General features: G+C 46.3%; 1 protein-coding gene across 2 annotated transcripts in view; it reads right to left on the reverse strand.

Annotated features, from left to right (window-relative positions):
- LOC137561759 (ankyrin repeat and sterile alpha motif domain-containing protein 1B-like) overlaps positions 1 to 18,635 on the reverse strand; it is a 145,559-nt gene that overhangs the window by 31,168 nt on the left and 95,756 nt on the right. For both annotated transcript variants that reach the window (XM_068273109.1, XM_068273108.1), the window contains exon 5: positions 5,760 to 5,846. In XM_068273109.1, the coding sequence (XP_068129210.1) occupies positions 5,760 to 5,846 (87 nt within the window). The remainder of the gene's footprint in view (positions 1 to 5,759; positions 5,847 to 18,635) is intronic.

Here is an 18,635-nt window from a genome sequence, read left to right on the forward strand (position 1 = left end):
TTTCCATTAGGTGCTGGCTTGCCGATATTTTATTAAAAGTCTATGCCGACACCTGTTCTGAACCTGCATGCGCCTGATTTCCCCCGATACCCTATAAGCAGCTCAGAAATACTTCTGTTTTATGGCAAAGCAGGTTGCATTGCCCCATAGTGCGTGGCCCAGCTTCTACCGCTGTGCTGGTTGCTGTGTCTATGGGCATTACTTTCTCCTGGCTCTGCAAGTACCGACCTCCCTGGCGGCAGCCAAGCTACTCTCGGGCTAACCACCGGGAGCTCAATGTAGAGCAATGGCACTCAGTGGGCGTTTTTTCTCACCTCCCGGGGGATCCAGACGTCGGTAGCCGTTCTCCTTCCTGTCCTCCAAGGCTCTGAATCACTCTGGTGAGATCGCTGAACACTACAGAGTTACAGTGCCACCCGGAGGACAGAGGGAAAATTGCAACGCTTGAGCTCAGGGAGGTGAGAGAATGCGGCATGATTTTTTTCCCTTATTTTAGGGTCTGAAACATGCTGAAAAGACCCTACAGTCCGGAAATAATCATACCGCCAGGGAGAGTAATGGGTGTTACATCACAGAATTATCACCATAGACCTACAGAGCTGGGAAATAGCAGCTTCAGTGGTGTAGCTGACTGCGCTGCAGTTATAGAGACATAGGTGAGTGTGGAGAAGGGTAGAACATCGGTGGAGCCAGGAGGGGTGAGTTACTTTTCTCCTCCTCTTCAAGCTGCATACATTTTACATGAAATCAGCACGCAAGCTGGATTCATTGGCACCTCTAGCCTTGTACACAGATAAAGCTCAGCCGAGGCGGCCAATAACGACAGAGATTCTAGCAGGAGTGCAGCTCAGCCAGCGATTAACCCATCGATCAACTCGCTCCCTGGTGTCTTGTGGCCCACTCTTTTCCCTGTACAGTTCCCTGGTGTATTGTGCCCCCCCCCCTCCCTTATACAGTTCCCTGGTGTCTTGTGGCCCTCTCTCTCCCTTATACAGTTCCCTGGTGTCTAGTGGCCCCCTCCCTCCCCTATACAGTTCCCTGGTGTCTAGTGGCCCCCTCCCTCCCCTATACAGTTCCCTGGTGTCTAGTGGCTCCCTCCCTCCCCTATACAGTTCCCTGGTGTCTAGTGGTCTTCCCTCCCCTATACTATTCCCTGGTGTCTAGTGGCCCCCTCTCTCCCTTATACAGTACCCTGGTGTCTAGTGGCTCCCTCCCTCCCCTATACAGTTCCCTGGTGTCTAGTGGTCCTCCCTCCTCTATACCATTCCCTGGTGTCTAGTGGCCCCCTCTCTCCCTTATACAGTTCCCTGGTGTCTAGTGGCCCACTCCCTCCCCTGTACAGTTCCCTTGTGTCTAGTGGATCTCATCCTCCCCTATACAGTTCCCTGGTGTTTAGTGCCTTCCTGCTACCTCCCCAATATGGATTCCCTGGTGATCTAGGGCTTCACCTCCAATATAGCTTCCCTGGTGGTCTAGAGTGGGCCAAACATAATGCAAAGTGGGGAAACCCCTTTAGGGCCAACTTTAATGGCTCCAAGGGCCAGATTTGGCCCGCGGGCCAGAGTTTGGTATGTATGTACTACATGGAGGTGGTAAAATTGGCCAATCATTGGCCAATCACATTGGATGTGTGAACAAAGCTTTATACACCGCTGCATCACCCTCCTCCCCCGTGCATAGCAACAGAACAAGCTAGCGGCATGTCTGTACAGGGTGGTCCCTGCATGCCCCGATCCCTGCCAGGCTACTTGCCTCATATGTGTGTAGAGACCTCAGTGAACCTCTCTACTCTCCGCCAAGGTGCGTACACACAGCCAATAATGATTTTTCGATTTTTTCGTGTCCATGTAGTATGAGGCCCAACAGAAAAAACAGAAAACAGTCAGGTGATCCGATTTCTGCAGAAAAATTCTGCACTCTCTGATTGGTCCATTGCTCCCGAGTTCTGCGATTGGGCTAAAATTACCGAGTTGCGGTAAATCAGATTTCCGCGGAATTCGGATTTCCATTTTCCGATCGGAAATGGAAATGCGGAAATTTCAATTCTGCAGAATCTGAATCAGCATCCGGATTCTTTTGACACAATTTTACTTTCAATAAAACCTTAAAGAGAAACTCCGACCAAGAATTGAACTTTATCCCAATCAGTAGCTGATACCCCCTTTTACATGAGAAATCTATTCCTTTTCACAAACAGACCATCAGGGGGCACTGTATGACTGATATTGTGGTGAAACCTCTCCCACAAGAAACTCGGAGGACCGTGGTATTCCTGGCAGTTTCCTGTCTGTGAACCCTGTTGTATTGTGGGAAAAAGCTTTTTACAGCTGTTTCCAACTGCCAGAAAAGCATGCAGCAGCTACATCACCTGCCAGCAGTAAAAATGTCACCATGTAATAAATGTCAGAATGTAAATCAGGGATTTAAAAGATTTTACAATGGGCAAACGCTGACTAAATCATTTATACATAATTATTGTAAAAATGAAGCACTTTTTTATTACAATATTTTCACTGGAGTTCCTCTTTAAAACCTCCTCTATCGCCGCAGACTGCATTTTCACCACGCGCGACAAATAATGTCATCTTCAACAGGATTGGCTGCTGCGTGGGTCGGAGCAGACACCCTTGCCGGTCGCAGCAACAACGCGTCCCGCCGCGCGCCGGTAATGCTCGTTTTCCTCCCGCAGCTCCTCTGTTGTCTCGGTGATGGTGAATCGCAGCTCAGAAGACGGAATAATCTGGTGAGTTGAAGCGGCGGATCGGAGCGTCTCGGGGGGCAGAGTCACTGTGACTCACACCTCGGCCCCCGGCACGTCTTCAAACCCTTCTGTCTCACAAAAGGCATTTGTATTCCGCCGGTAATCGCCGCGCTGTGACGCCGCCTCACCTTGAGTGCTTTAGCGGCGCAGTTACGCAATGACGGATTATTTCATATTCCCTCTCCGCCGCGGTCGCCTCTGCAGTGTTTTGATGTTTAATGAAGCGAGCTGGAGACTGGGGATACTAATGCTTCTGCTTCATTGTGAATGATAATACAGAGAGGAACCTGCATGGAAGGTGGTGTAATGTATGCGCAGCCCATACGCCGGCGTGATAAAGTGTGTCATCCGCCGCGCCGCCAAACAGCCTGGAGATGTAAGGATGACAATCACCGAGCAAAGAGACAGGCAAGCAAACACAGATGTATGAATAGCAATAGCTTAAAGGGACACTTAAGTCAAACAAAAAAAATGAGTTTTACTCACCTGGGGCTTCCAATAGCCCCCTGCAGCTGTCCGGTGCCCTCGCCGTCTCCCTCCAATCCTCCTGGCCCCGCCGGCAGCCACTTCCTGTTTTGGTGACAGGAGCTGACATGCTGGGGACGCAAGTGATTCTTTGCGTTCCCAGACACATTAGCACCCTCTATGCTGCTATATAGTATATGATGTATGGTATAGCAGCGCAGATGGCGCTATTGTGGCCAGGAACGCGAAGAATCACTCGCGTCCCCAGCCTGTCAGCTCCTGTCACCGAAACAGGAAGTGGCTGCCGGCGGGGCCAGGAGGATCGGAGGGAGACGGCGAGGGCACCGGACAGCTGCAGGGGGCTATTGGAAGCCCCAGGTGAGTAAAACTCATTTTTTTTTTGACTTAAGTGTCCCTTTAAAGGAGAGGAATGTGCTGGCTGCCATATTTATTTCCTTTTAAAGTGGACCTGAACTCACAACTTCCTCTCTGCTCTAAAAGATAAGCAACAGCATAATAAGCTTTTAAAAAAACATTTCTTTGTTCCAGCTGATACAAATTCTGCAATAAATCTGCAGTGTGTCTACGTCCTGCTTTCATGGAAGCAGACATACGGTTAACATTCTGTGTTTACAAATTAGCTGCTCTGCTAATTCCTGAGCGGACGCAGCTGAGAGAATAAATTACAACTTGTGATTAGTCACAGATGAGGGGGAATTAGACAGGCTAAACTCTCTAAATACATACAGGGTGCATTTCTCTGTGTTTTACTTCTGTCCTGTGCAAGAGTTCAGGTCCACTTTAAACAATGCAGCTTGTCTGGCTGTCCTGCTGATGCTCTGCTTCTAATAGTTTGAGCCACAGACCCTGAACAAGCATGCAGCATATCAGGTGTGACTGACGTTTGATAGGATTAGCTGTATGCTTGTTTCAGGTGTGTGATTCAGACACTACCGCAGCCAAAGAGATCAGCAGGACTGCCAGGCAACTGGTATTGCTGAAATAAATATGGCAGCCTCCATATCCTTCTCACGTTAGGTGTCGTTGAAAGCGAACCTAACGTGAGAGAGATGCAGGAGGTAACATTTATTTCCTTGTAAAGGATACCTGAAGCGAGAGAGATATAGAGGCTGCCATATTTATTTCCTTTTAAACAATACCAGTTGCCTGGCTGTCCTGCTGATCCTCTGCCTCTAATGCTTTCAGCCACAGACCCTGAACAAGCATGCAGCAGATCAGGTGTTTCTGACATTATTGTCAGATCTGACAAGATTAGCTGCATGCTTGTTTCCGGTGTGCAATTCAGACACTACTGCAGCCAAATAGACCAGCAGAGCTGCCAGGAAACTGGTATTGTTTAAAAGGAAATAAATATGGCAGCCTCCGTATGACTCTTGCTTTAGGTTCCCTTTAAAGTATTAGAATATCTAGGATGCGTACATACATCCTATTTTGATTGGGCAATTATACCACTGCCATGTAGTAGGAGAGCCAGCAGATTTTAAGCACTGTGAAAAGCTTGTATAGGTAAGCCCTCATACTAGAGATGGAAGTGGTGACATTTGGTTAGGCCTCTTTACCAAGAGCACCCGAAGGTAGTGAATCCACTACGGTGGACAGAACTTCCCATGAAGAGCGCAGTTCTGCTGCCTGTGGAAAATAAGCCTTAACCTCCCTGGTGATAATCCCGAGTGTAGCTCAGGCTAGCCGCTGGGAGCTCAATGCACAATATTGCACGCAACGGGCGCTTTTACTCACCTCCTGGGGGATCCTGACATCGCTAGCCGTTCTACTTTCCGTCTTCTGAGGCTTTGAATCACTCTGGTGAGATCGCCGTCATCAATCTCACCAAAGAGTTACAGCGCCACCCAGAGGATGGAGGTTAAATTGCAGCATGATTATTTCCTGATTTTAGGGTCTGAAACGTTTCAATATGACCCTAAAATCTGGAAATAATCATGACGCCAGAGAGATTAACGTATGACCACCTTTAGGCCTTGTTCACATCATAAATTGTCAGCGCTCGGGTTTTGCGTTTCTGTGCGCAGTTTTTTTTTAGCATCTTCCAGCGCTTACCTGTATCATTAATCTATTCTATACCGATATTTTATCATGATAATTTACACTGTTTACTTTAAAAACAAAGAATATCACTAGATAGTAACAATAATTTTATCAATGAAAACAAGCGCCCATTTTTCCCCCGCCCCTATTTCCTGCACGCTGCACAGCGCGGTATACGCCCGTGTTTTGTGTCTCCAATGACATCCAGGGTGTTGTGCCCGGAAGCTGAAATACAGAACCTCATTCTGGTAAAACAGAAGCAAGAGTAAAAAATAGTCAAATAACTGAATTTGGAGCTGGGCTGGCGATGAGATAGTCCCAGTACGGCTGATTTAAACCAAAGGCGAAAAACAAGTCAGAATTGTGGTTCCCATGCCAACCAGTCCAGCTTTACCCTTCATTTTCTAAAAAAAGAAATAAGAAATCATAAAATGCTGAAACACTGACAGAAAAACAAAACAAAACTCACCTTATTCGCTGCATCCATGAACTTTACTCCTTTGTAGGAAACCGTCAAGATAATTGTGGGGACTTTTTTCATCTGTTCCGTCGATTTCTGGGAACGAGAATTTAAGCAAGTCTGTTTTATACAGATAGATATGATAATAACAAAAACACAAGGCACAGAAGAAATAGAAGCAGAGTCAAAGACAATTCTTCCTCGCCAGAAATGTCCTGTGGGAGCAATTATATAGCATAAATGAGGAAGGAGAGAAGACATAGAAAAAAAACGTGCGTACTAGTGTGCCGTCGGTGAGCTGCGCGCAGGGTGAGGCGAAGGACGGGCTCGCCCTGCTGCCGCTCAAATACCCGGCAGCGTTAACTACTATTACCCCGCGGATGAAGCGGTAACTTATCTGGGTACTCAATTATCTGGGCAAACCTCCAAACTTTTTAAACTAAACTATTTACCTCTGCTGGATGCTATTCGGAAAGATTGTGCGGATATGTCCAATTTGTGGTTGTCTTGGTCAGGAAGAATTGCAGTTTTCAAGCAGTTCCTCCTGCCCAAGATACTATATGTTTTTCGTACTGTACACACGCTAGTTCCTAAATCCTGGTTTAGCGATATGAGGAAATGTATGAACAATTTTATTTGGAAAGGAAAGAAAATTCGCACCTCTTATCAAGTAATGACTCTAGCAAAAAAATGGGAGGGATGGGTCTTCCCAATCTAGAATTTTATTATAGTGCCACACTCCTGGAAACAATAAGGCAATGGTGGGACCAGACCTCTGCGAAACCCTGGGTGAATCTCACATTTTAAAGACAGATTTTAGACCTCTCTTAACCAGCATTTTAATGGGAGCAAAACCTCCCATCTCCAATTTCCCGACCATACAAGCATCGCTTAAAGCCTGGGAATCGTTTGTGAAACACCCTCCCCCTTTCGGGGACACAATCCCCATCGCTACCTCAATTACAGTCCTTGAACATTTTACACAGGATCTAAATCTGGCAGCTTGGAAAGAAGCCGGGATAGTTTATCTGCATGCCATCTTTGACAGGGCGCGCCTTAAATCCTTTCAAGCAATCACTAAACAATTCCACCTGCCCCAATCGCAATTATTCACATACCACAGAATCGCCCACTTGGTCAAAACACAGGGTTTATCCCCACCATCCCTACAGGCTGGGATAGCTACTATGCTCAATTACAAGGGCCCTCCTAAAAGTGGTACAGCCACCTGGTACCAAGCATTAAATACAACACATAACACCCCCCTCAAAAGGTACACTGATGTATGGTCCACTGACCTTAATTGCTGTATAACCACAGAGCAACTACTCATGGCCAACAAAATCACGATGTCCCTTTCTAAATGCAACACTCACTGGGAAACTTCGAGGAAGATTTTTTTTTAGGTGGTATATGACCCCCAGACAAATTGCTGCCTTTTCACCTAACTCCTCCAACCTCTGTTGGAAATGTAAGACGGATGTAGGCACATATCTACACATGTTCTGGGAGTGCCCTACGGTTTCCCGACTGTGGTCCAAGGTGGAATCATTAATTAAACGCACTGTGTGGACCAGTTTCAAACTCACCTCTAAATTGGCCCTGCTTCTTGTAGGCGTAGGTGAATTACCTGAGCAACACAGAAGCATCATTAGCCACCTCATTTTTAGTGCCCAACATTTGATCCTCTCAAATTGGAAATCTGCAGATGACTTTCCCCTAACACACCTCCTAAGCAATACTAAACTCAACCTACATATGGAATATAGGATCAGAGGTAGGCTCGGCATCCCCAGAGAAAATTACTCTATTCCTGTACTATGGTAATATATACGGAATCTCCAGCCGCCAAAGTCTCTTTTAGAATAGGGAATGTAGGATTTGAAAGGTTCCCCCCCCCACCCCCCCATCACCTCAACTTCACACCACCTTTATGATTTAACAGAACATGTGACAAACCTGTCCCCAAACTAAGTGGGGATTCTCTAGAGTAGAGAGGATAGTAGCTAGTTAGTTAGATAGTTGTAATATGAGCTAGACCTGTGTTTATGTGTACAGGTACAGGTTGTTATCTTTGCCTGGTTCACGGGCCCTAGTGGTCCTTCATTATCATAGATAGATATGGTTTTAGAGCAGTTACTCTTAGCAACCTACAAGACGGCAAGCTACAAAGTCTCTCCTCTGGTGACGGCAATGGCCGTCTGATGTCACCAGAGATTTGCATTATGAGGAACTGTTATTGGATACTTTAAAGGTTCTGTAAACTCCAATGGACATTTTCCACACTGAAGAATCTTTAGCAGCTTGCACTATCATTGTAACTATACTTTCGTTATTGAAATGTGTTTTCGCATTTACCTGTCTTTACCGAAGTTGTAACTTTTAAACAATTTGCTCAATAAAAAAACTTTATTGATGAAAAAAAAAACCTACTATTACCCCTCCGAGACGTAGCAACTTGGAGGGAGGAGTAATTTGGGGTCCAGCGAATGCCGTAACCCCAAATTACCCTTACGTACCCCGCACACTATAGCATTGATCATATTGTGTGTAGCCCCATCCATCCACTGAGGCTTAGCTTAGGCTATTGATTATGTGGAATCCCCCCTTGCAAGTATTTTGGGAGAACAGAGGTCCTTTTTACTGGCTTTAGGACTCTCAGTGAACAAACATTCCGCAGAGCTGACAGGACTAAAGATGTCACCGTCAGTGATACATTTCAGAATGTAAATCAGAGAGAGGAAAGATTTGACAATGGGCAAACACTGATTAAATAAATTCTGAACAAATATTGTAAAAAATAAGCAATTTTTGCTTGATTCTCAAAAGAGCTATAAGGACACCTATGAGCGCCACAGTGAAAGAACATCTGGTTCAGGGCGGTTTTACACTTGCGCGAGCAGCGCAGAGATCAGTCTTCGTATGACCCAGTGCCGCGGTGTTGCCACAGGGTCATATGCATAGCCCCCCACTCAGTGACATGGGAAGTACGTCACTGGGATTCCTGTCGGCCCGCGCAGCATATTCCGTGCTGTAGGAATGGATCATGTGACAAAGTACGGTAAACTTTGCGTCAGTAATGCAGCGGTTTGGATACTTCCGGCGTACTGCGTTAAAGAGACACTGAAGCGAAAAAAAAATATGATATAGTGAATTGGTTGTGTACTATGAATAATTACTAGAAGATTAGCAGCAAAGAAAATATTCTCATACTTTTATTTTCAGGTATATAGTGTTTTTTTCTAACATTGCATCATTCTATAATATGTGCAGATTACACAACACTCAGCATTCAAAATGATTCTTTCAGAGCAGTCTGTGAAGTAATGACCTCTCCTCTAGCAGAGAAAAAGTAAACAGTTCACTTACAGTTGAGATAATAAAAGTCAGATAACAGCCCTCTCCACTACTAACTTAGTCCGAGAGCTTAATGGCTTGTTTGCATAGAGATAACAACTGGAGTTTCTCAACTCTTCCTGTACTGGAAACAATTAGACTGATGTATCTGATCTTAATGTTTTATTTCTTAGCTGTGCTACACATACAAATCATAATATCATCATTTTTTTTTCGCCTCAGTGTCTCTTTAAGTGTGCTAACTCCCCATAGACTTGCATGGCCCTTGTGGCGGGGATGCGGCAAGGAAGCGTAACCCGGGAGACGTACTGGCAAAGTGTAAAAGGGTCCTCAAAGATTTACATATTCTGCATCATTTTCTAGTGTCCCCCCATATAGGTAGCCACCAGGGGTGCTCATCCGGATTCCGGATATCCAGGTAACCCGGATATCCGAACATTTTTACGCTATCCGGATCAGATTCCGGATTCCAGATTTCTATAGAAATCCGGATAGCTATCTGTGGATATTTGGCCGCATAACCTGAATATCCACGGATATCCGGATCCGAAATACTGTAACTAAGGAGTAGAGATGGCCCGAACTGTGCGCAGGTGAATCTCTATGGGGGCAGTACTACTTCCGGGTCACTATGACCCGGAGTAGTATGGCTGCGCTGGCCCGGCGGTGCGCGTCTTTGATCGCGCTCCTGTTGCCGGGCACTCTCTGCGCATGCGCGTGATGTCACTCATGACGTCACGCACATGCGCAGAAAGTGTCCGGCAACAGGATCAAAGACGCGTACCACAGGGCCAGCGCAGCCATACTACTCCGGGTCATAGCAACCCAGAAGTAGTACAGGTGAGGAGTTCGTCGACATCTCTACTAAGGAGATGATGTCCTGGAATCAATCAGATGGCTCCCAGCAGAAGCCCTAGCAACCAATCACAGAGGGGAACCATGGCCAGCCCCACCTGTCCTCATTGAGCCAATCAGAGGCCTCCCAGCCTAAGCCCTGGCACCCAATCACAGAAAGGAACACTGGCCAGCCCCCCTGTATAATAAGGAGGGCTGCCATGATGAGACATATCGTCTTAGCTTGCTGAATGCTCACTGAGAGACATGCTCCAGTGCTGGTGGCCTACAAAGGGCTGTACACAGTGATAAACCTAAAGCTGTTCATTGATTAACCCCTTCACTACTATCACTACACTATTGGTAAATCGTTAATTAGCTTGATTGATGTCATAGTATGACAGTCAGAGTGTGTGCTCCAGTGCTGCTGGGCCAAGGGCTGTACACAGCATCCCATTGACCACCCCTATCAGTCACCATGTAATTATTTTTGCTCAGAACAAACTCGAAGCATCCTAACAGACAGAAAGGACTGTGGAAATCTGTTTGTTTGCCAAATCCGGGGCTTAACTAGAGGGTAGCATTCCCTGCGATTAGAGGAGGTCCCAGAGCTGTGGGGGCCCCCAACTACTAACCTTCCCTTCCTCCGATACAGGGAACTATACTTCAGATCAGTTGTTGTTGTGGCTACACTTGTTATGGGTGTGAAGATCATCATGGCCACACTTGTTATAGGATCCTTGTGAGATGGGCCCTGAGGCCATAAAGGGCACCAAGGGGAGGAAAGGAAGTTGTGTAAACATTGGGGGGGCCGTATCAAAGTTCACTAGGGAGCCCCACGAATTGTAGTAACGCCACTTGCTAAAGCATTTACTCATTAAATTTGAAAAACATGGGAGCAACTACAAATTATAGCCCCCCCCCCCCCCCCCAGCAAAACTTTCCCCTTAAAGGGACCATGAGCAGTCATTAAAAATGAAATAGTGACTTACCTGAGGCTTCCTCCAGCCCACCGTAGGCCGCATGGTCCCCCGGCGTCCTCCTGGCTCCTCTCCCGCTCCCAGGTCCGTTATTGTACGACTTTGGCCTGAAGTCATCGGGGCTGCTTTCCACTTTGCCGATACGCGTCATCATGCCAGCTGGCGTGAGAGTCTTGCGTGGCTCTCTAATATTGAGCCGCGCATGCGTACAACTGTCACGCTGGCCGGCGTGATGATGCATATCGGCAAAGCGAGAAGCAGTCCTGACAATGTCAGGCTGAAGTTGTACAATAAAGGAACCGTCAGCCGGGAGCGGGAGAGGAGCCAGGAAGACGCCGGGGGACCTTGCGGACTACAGTGGGCTGGAGGAAGCACCAAGTAAGTCACAATTTCATTTTTAAAGGATACCCCAACTGAAATGTGACATAATGAGATAGACATGTGTATGTACAGTGCCCAGTACACAAATAACTATGCGGTGTTCCTTTTTTTCTTTTTCTGCCTGAAATAGTTAAATAGAAGGTATGCAAGTGGTTGACTCAGTCCTGACTCAGACAGGAAGTGACTACAGTGTGACCCTCACTGATAAGAAATGACAACTATAAAACACTTTCCTAGAAGAAAATGACTTCTGAGAGCAAGAAAGAGGTAAAAAAGGGGCATTTCTTATCAGTGAGGGTCACACTGTAGTCACTTCCTGTCTGAGTTAGGACTGAGTCAGCCACTTGCATACCTTCTATTTAACTCTTTCAGGCAGAGAAAGAAAAAAGGAACACAGCATAGTTATCTGTGTGCTAGGCACTGTACATACACATGTCTATCTCATCATGTCACATTTCAGTTGGGGTATCCTTTAATGACGGCTCAGGGTCTCTTTAATTATGCAGGAGAACAGAGCCACATAAAAAATGATCTGGAGAGAGGGAAGGTTAGTAGTTTGGGCCCTCCCACACCTCTGGGCCCTCCAGCAGTCGCCGGTGCTGCTCCCCCCTGGTTATGTGCCTGTCGTGAAAAACTACAACTTCAGCAGTTTCTACCTTTTTCACGTTATCTGAATAACGTCATCTGAAACAGAAAAAAAAAAATGCAAATCTTAAACCATTTAAATAAATAAAGCAAAAACTCTTAGCGGTGAACAAAGGAGACGACCGCGCCGCTGAATGAGGCCGCGTCTTTAATGCGCAAGGACTGATCAAGAGCATTTGTCGGAATTAATCTCCGAAAAGCAAAACAGAGCCCTCTGGAGGGTCACATTACGGGATGAGATGTGGCGTCACCTGCTGAACCTCCGCTGGGCCGACAGCGAATCTTGTTTCTATTCAATCTCAGCCTTTAATAAACCCACCGGATGGTTCCCCTCAAAGGACTGAAAAATGAAAGTAATACCGTACGGTGATCTAATGAAAATCAATGCATCTATAGTGCTTCTGAAAGCAGCCGGGAAAGAAAGGACCTGAGCTTCAACCCCACTTGGGAATTGTCCTAAGAGTCATTGATTTTCTTCTCTTTTTTTCTCTCTTTTTCAGTACAAGGGATGATTGTCTTCATTTCTCAAAGTCACCAGAATAGCGAGGATGACCTGCATTCCAGGCAGTCCATAAAACTGACAAGAGGAGGGGGTGGGGTCCATATTTCAACCAAACAACGTAAGTGGCGTGCCTGGTACATGAGGCAGCATGACCTCCAAACACAACCCAGGCCAATGAGGAGGTACAAATGCTCTAGAGGTGGCTACACAACCCTATTTACAGATAATACGATCCAATAAATGCTGGAAGCATGCCGACAAATCCCTGTGACGGGGTTATCTCTTACCTGGGCTCTTGCATGAAGCATTGTTTCTCAGAATTTAATTATACCGTGCCCTTGGAAAGTCCTTAAATTATTTTCCTTTATTTATCCAGCAGGGATGATCCAATCATTTACACGGTCAAGTCACGTCATTAGGACCACCTGATTAATGCCACTGGCAGTACAGATGGCAGTCTGACGTGGTGGGAGGGACTCAGTAAGATGCCGAATGATTGCGAGAGGAACCTGGAGCCAGGCAGACAGCTGCTGATGGGTGCCAGTTGGTGGAGCCAGTAGTTGAACATGTTAATCAAGATTAGGGCTGTGGAGTCGGAGTCGAGGAGTTGGAGCAATTTTTGGGTACCTGGAGTCAGAGTTGTTGGTTTCAAAAGCTAAGGAGTCGGACTCTGAAAATTTTTGTATCCACTCCATAGCCCTGCAAGGGCTGTGGAGTCAGAGTTGAGGAGTCGGAGTTGGAGTAATTTTGGGTACCTGGAATTGGAGTCAGCGGTTTCATAAACTGAGGAGTGGGAGTTAGAGTTTGATGATTTTTGTACTGACTCCACAGCCCCGATCAAGGTGGATCCAACATGTGCTCAACCGGTTTAAGATTTGGGGAATTTAGAGACCAATGAAATCGGTGGGATTCTTGACTGTGCTCTACAAATGGCTCACAAAAAATTCTTCCGCTATAATATGTCCCATTGTGCTGATGAAAGATGCCATTGGCTCCCTCTGTAAGCATGGGTGGAGCTACCAGATGCTTCCTTCCAAATCCCCTTTACACAACAAAGGTTCACTGCACAGTTGATTTCGACAAGCGCCAGGGAGCCCCTGGTTCATTTGTAGAGTGAGTTGCTCCATGGTACAGTGCGGTTTGGCTCCTCCACAACTTGTACAGCCAAAGTTCATCTCTCAAATCAATGACTTCCCCACAATTACCATGTTGGGATATGAAAAAGGTTCAATTCATCCTCTCATGGTACACCTTAACCACAGAAGCCTATAAAGAAGAAGCTTTGTCATTTCTAAAAAAAATGCTGCCACCCCAAGCCCAGTAGCTGATGATCATGCCTTTCTCAATATCTGATAAGTTGGGCTTTTGCCCACTGACAGCCATGGTTGCTATATTGGATACTTGCTGACATGCCACCTTGTCTTAAAACCTGTGTTTGCTCACTGGCAGTACATTCTCGAACGTCAGAGAAAGGCAGTGGTCAGAATAATTGACTCGATTTTGTGTATCGATAAGTCAATAGAATTAAAGTATTCCTGACCTGAGACAAACCTACTTAAGATTAGTACAGAGATATGTTCATGCTGGATCCATATATCTCTGTGCATTGTCTGTTCCTTTCCTCACTCCCCCTGGTCCCCACAAAAATGTGAGTTTCAGATACAGTCACATTTCCAGACAGGAAGAGGCAGGCTTGCTGCGATGTTCCCTCCTATCACCCTCCCATTAACTCCTCTTCCCCGCCTCTTTCTCTTTTTATTGCACTAATATCCTGCTGGCTCTTCTATGACATCACACAAACACCAACCGTGAGACATGGAGATGTCAGGATAAGTGAGTCACCAGCAGAGTGACACAGGCACAAGAAAAGGGACTGTAGTGATCACGGAGATGGGTAGCTACACTTGTTTTCCTTTATGGGTTTGCATGGGTAGGATGGGCAGCCTGACATTACTGGGGGGAAGAGGGGTGCATGACTAAATACTGGGATAATAGTCATTGTTACAGGAAGGAGGGCGGACCCTATGATAGCCACATTTCTTATGGATGGAGTAAGTCCCAGTGACTGAATTGTTATAGGGAGGGGCAAAATGGCAGCCACACTTGTCATGTGACTTGTGGCAGGTGGGCTATGGGCAGACACTATGGCGAGGGGAGGAGTAAACATGGAGAGGGGCCTGCTGAAAAATGTTGCTGGGGAAGACCTGATTTTCCTTTTTACCTCCCTGAGGAGAGATGGTCAATAAGGTACATATAATTATGGTTTGCATGGAAATGTAATTCAGACTGCAATTAGCGTGGAAATTGGCCAACCGAAATTACTTTGATTGAGCCAATTCCATGCTGCATACAATTTGCATTCAATCACAGTGGCTGGGATGTGAGCACCGGGTGAATTATGGCTATAACGACCTTTACTGACTAATTTGGGCACTGGCAATTGCCAGTCCAAATTATGAAGCAGAGGAATAGATTTTATAAATAGGCAGGAGACTAGCAAAGCAAGTATGGTAAAAACAGAGCCAAGCCCAGAACCAATGGCTATAAATGGTGATTTGAGTGCTGGGTCCATCCGCTATGCAAACTGAGACTATAAATAGTGGGCATGAAGACCCCACTATTTATAGCCCTAATTTGCATAATGGGAGGCCCCGGCGCCCGCTATTTACCGTTTTTAGCCACATTTAGAAGCAATTTAGAACCATACTGCTGCTATTTACTGTTTCTAGCCTCTAATCGTGGCTTTTAACCACTTCCTGTCCGCCTAACGCAGGATGTTGGCGGGAGAGTGGCCTTTTCATGTCTCAGCATTGCAATGCCATATGGCGTCATCTTGTGACGAGCGAGATTTGAAGGGAGCTTGAGAGATTTGATTGTGGCCCGGTGGGTGTACACAGCGGGCTCCAGCGATCAGCCTGCCAGCTGCTGATCAGCGCTGGTAGGCTGTTTTTTTTTTTTAAATTAAACAAAAAAAGTATTTAAATACTGACGCAGCGCTGTAGAGAGTATAGTCTTGTCACTAACTGTCCCTCGGAGGGGCTCGCAATCTAATCCCTACCGTAGGCATATGTCTATTAGAGATGGCCCGAACTGTTCGCCGGTGAACGGTTCCCGGCAAATTTCGGTGGTTCGCGTTCGCGGTGAACTGCAACATTTTCCGGAAGTTCGGTTCGCCCCCATAGTGCATCATTAGGGTCAACTTTGACCCTCTACATCACAGTCAGCAGGCACATTGTAGCCAATCAGGCTACACTCCCTCCTGGAGCCCCCCCCCCCCCTTATAAAAGGCAGGCAGCATCAGGCATTGGACTCACTCGTGTGCCTGCAGTAATTAGGGAAGGGAGAGCTGCTTTGCAGAGGCCTATAGGGAAAGCTTAGTAAGCCTCTTGTAGGCTTCTTAGCTTGCTCCTTGCTGATTCTTATTGCTAAAAAAGCACCCCACAACAGCTCTTTTGAGAGCTAATCTTGTTCTTGTTCACTTCAGTGCACCCACCTACCTACGTGAGCACACGCAGTGTCAATGTGCCTGTCTGGTACCTGTCTGTGTGTGGCAGGTGCACATTATAATACCCACCACTGCATATACCTACCTGTTGTTCACTTCAGTGCACCCACCTACCTACGTGAGCGCACGCAGTGTCACTGTGCCTGTCCGGTACCTGTCTGTGTGTGACAGGTGCACATTGTAATACCCATCACTGCATATACCTACCTGTTGTGTTCAATGCACCCACCTACCTACGTGAGTGCACGCAGTGTGATATACCACTCCATGCATACCTGTTAACTGCACCTGTGTGACTGCATATTGTATTAGTCAAGTCGGTGCATATCTTTCACTTCATCCCCCCAATATGGACAAAACAAAAAGCAGAGGCAGGCCACCTGGCAGGTCTGTTTGAGGTCATGCTGTCGTGATTTCGTGCGGCCCTCGACCAAAGTACAGTGTTCAGAAGAAGGCACGTGCCATCAACCCCCAAAATTGTCAGGATGTAGTTGACTATTTAACACAGAACACCTCATCTTTCTCAGCTTCCGCACGGAAGCATTACATATCTTCCTCCTCCTGCTCTGATTCTGGCACCCCACTTAACACTCAGTCGGCCGCCACCACCAAAGTGCCATCACCCCAGAGCTCAGCCTTGTGGACATTTTTTTGTGTGTTTGCCTCAGATGAGAGCAATGCCATCTGTACTCTTTGCCACCGAAAATTGAGCAGTGGAAAGACCAAGACTCGCGTAGTGAGTTTCAGCTACAGTCAAATTTCCAGACAGGAAGAGGCAGGCTTGCTTCGATTATCCCTCCTATCACCCTCCCATTCACTCCTCTTCCCCACCTCCTCCTCTTTTTATTGCACTAATCTCCTGCTGGCTCTTCTCTGACATCACACAAACACCAACCGTGAGACATGGAGATGTCAGGATAAGGGAGCCACCAGCAGAGTGACACAGGCACAAGAAAAGGGACTGTAGTGATCACGGAGATGGGTAGCTATAATGACACTTGCTTTACTTTATGGCTTTGCATGGGGAGGATGAGCAGCCTGACATTACTGGGGGGGAAGAGGGGTGCATGACTAAATACTGGGATAATAGTCATTGTTACAGGAAGGAGGGCGGACCCTATGATAGCCACATTTCTTATGGATGGTGTAAGTCCCAGTGACTGAATTGTTATAGGGAGGGGCAAGATGGCAGCCACACTTGTCATGTGACTTGTGGCAGGTGGGCCATGGGCGGACACTATGGTCAGGGGAGGAGTAAACATGGAGAGGGGCCTCCTTAAAAATTTTGCTGGGGAAGACCTGATTTTCCTTTTTACCGTCCTGAGGAGAGATGGTCAATAAGGTGCATATAATTATGGTTTGCATGGAAATGTAATTTAGACTGCAAGTAGCGTGGAAATGGGCCAACCGAAATCACTTCGATTAAGCCAATTCCATGCTGCATACAATTTGCATTCAATCACGGTGGCTGGGATGTGAGCACCGGGTGAATTATGGCTATAACCAGGGCTGTGGAGTCGGAGTCGTGGAGTCGGGCAATTTTGGGTGCCTGGAGTCGGAGTCGGGGAAAAATGCACCGACTCCGACTCCTAATGAATTTGTAACTGTAATTAAAATAGAAAATATGATAAAATGTTCTATTTCTCAGATAATAGTCATTAAAAATAATGTATATATACAGTATATATACAGTAATAGCTGTGCTTAGTCCACAAAATTGAAATAAACCAATCAAAATTAGTTACTTGTGCTGCTTCAATAAAGCAGTCCCCGTATTTTTAAGGTCAGATATACATATCTGATTGTGACTGTATATATGATGTGTATACAGGAATCTCTTATATATACTAAATAACATCTATGCTGTAAGAATAAAGCCTGATGTGTAGCTGTGTCACTAATAGAGATGGTCAACGAGATGGAAATAATTCTGCATTGATGCTGATTTATGCAAATGTATGCACTCCCTTTGCTGATGAAATCAAATAATGTGATATGTTATTAAAATTTGGTTTGGTGACTACAAATTAAAGGGTAACTGAAACGGATGAAAAGTAAAGTTTTATACATACCTGGGGCTTCCTCCAGCCCCCTTCAGGCTAAACAGTCCCTCGCTGTCCTCCACCACCCGGATCTTCTGCTATGAGTCCTGGTAATTCAGCCAGTCAGCGCTGTCCGGCCGCATGCCGCTCCCACAGCCAGGAACATTCTGCACCTGCGCAATAGTGCTGCACAGGTGTAGTATGCTCCTGGCGGCGGAGTGTGTGCATGCGCACTACGCCTGACTGGCTCAAGTACCTGGACTCATAGCAGAAGATCCAGTTGGTGGAGGAGGACATCGAGGGACTGATTATCCTGAAGGCGGCTGGAGGAAGCCCCAGGTATGTATAAAACTTTAATTTCATCTGTCTCAGGTTTACTTTGTTACACAGTAGTACTATACTCTACATATGCACTCCCCACAGAGCTGCAGGGAATCCACTGAGAATGCTGTCCACATTGAACACAGAGGTGTTGTCTGTTTACAATCTCCTCGTTCCCCTGCAGAGTGCCTGCACATCATTCTTACATGTACCCACAGTTACATTGCCTAGGGCCTGATAGATGTTCTTTGTTCCGGTTTGTACCTTTTACAAGTACTCTTACCAAGGACTAGTTTTAGTCTAAAGGGAATAAATATA

The sequence above is a fragment of the Hyperolius riggenbachi genome, chromosome 3, assembly GCF_040937935.1.
Source record: "Hyperolius riggenbachi isolate aHypRig1 chromosome 3, aHypRig1.pri, whole genome shotgun sequence".
Lineage (NCBI taxonomy): Eukaryota > Metazoa > Chordata > Amphibia > Anura > Hyperoliidae > Hyperolius > Hyperolius riggenbachi.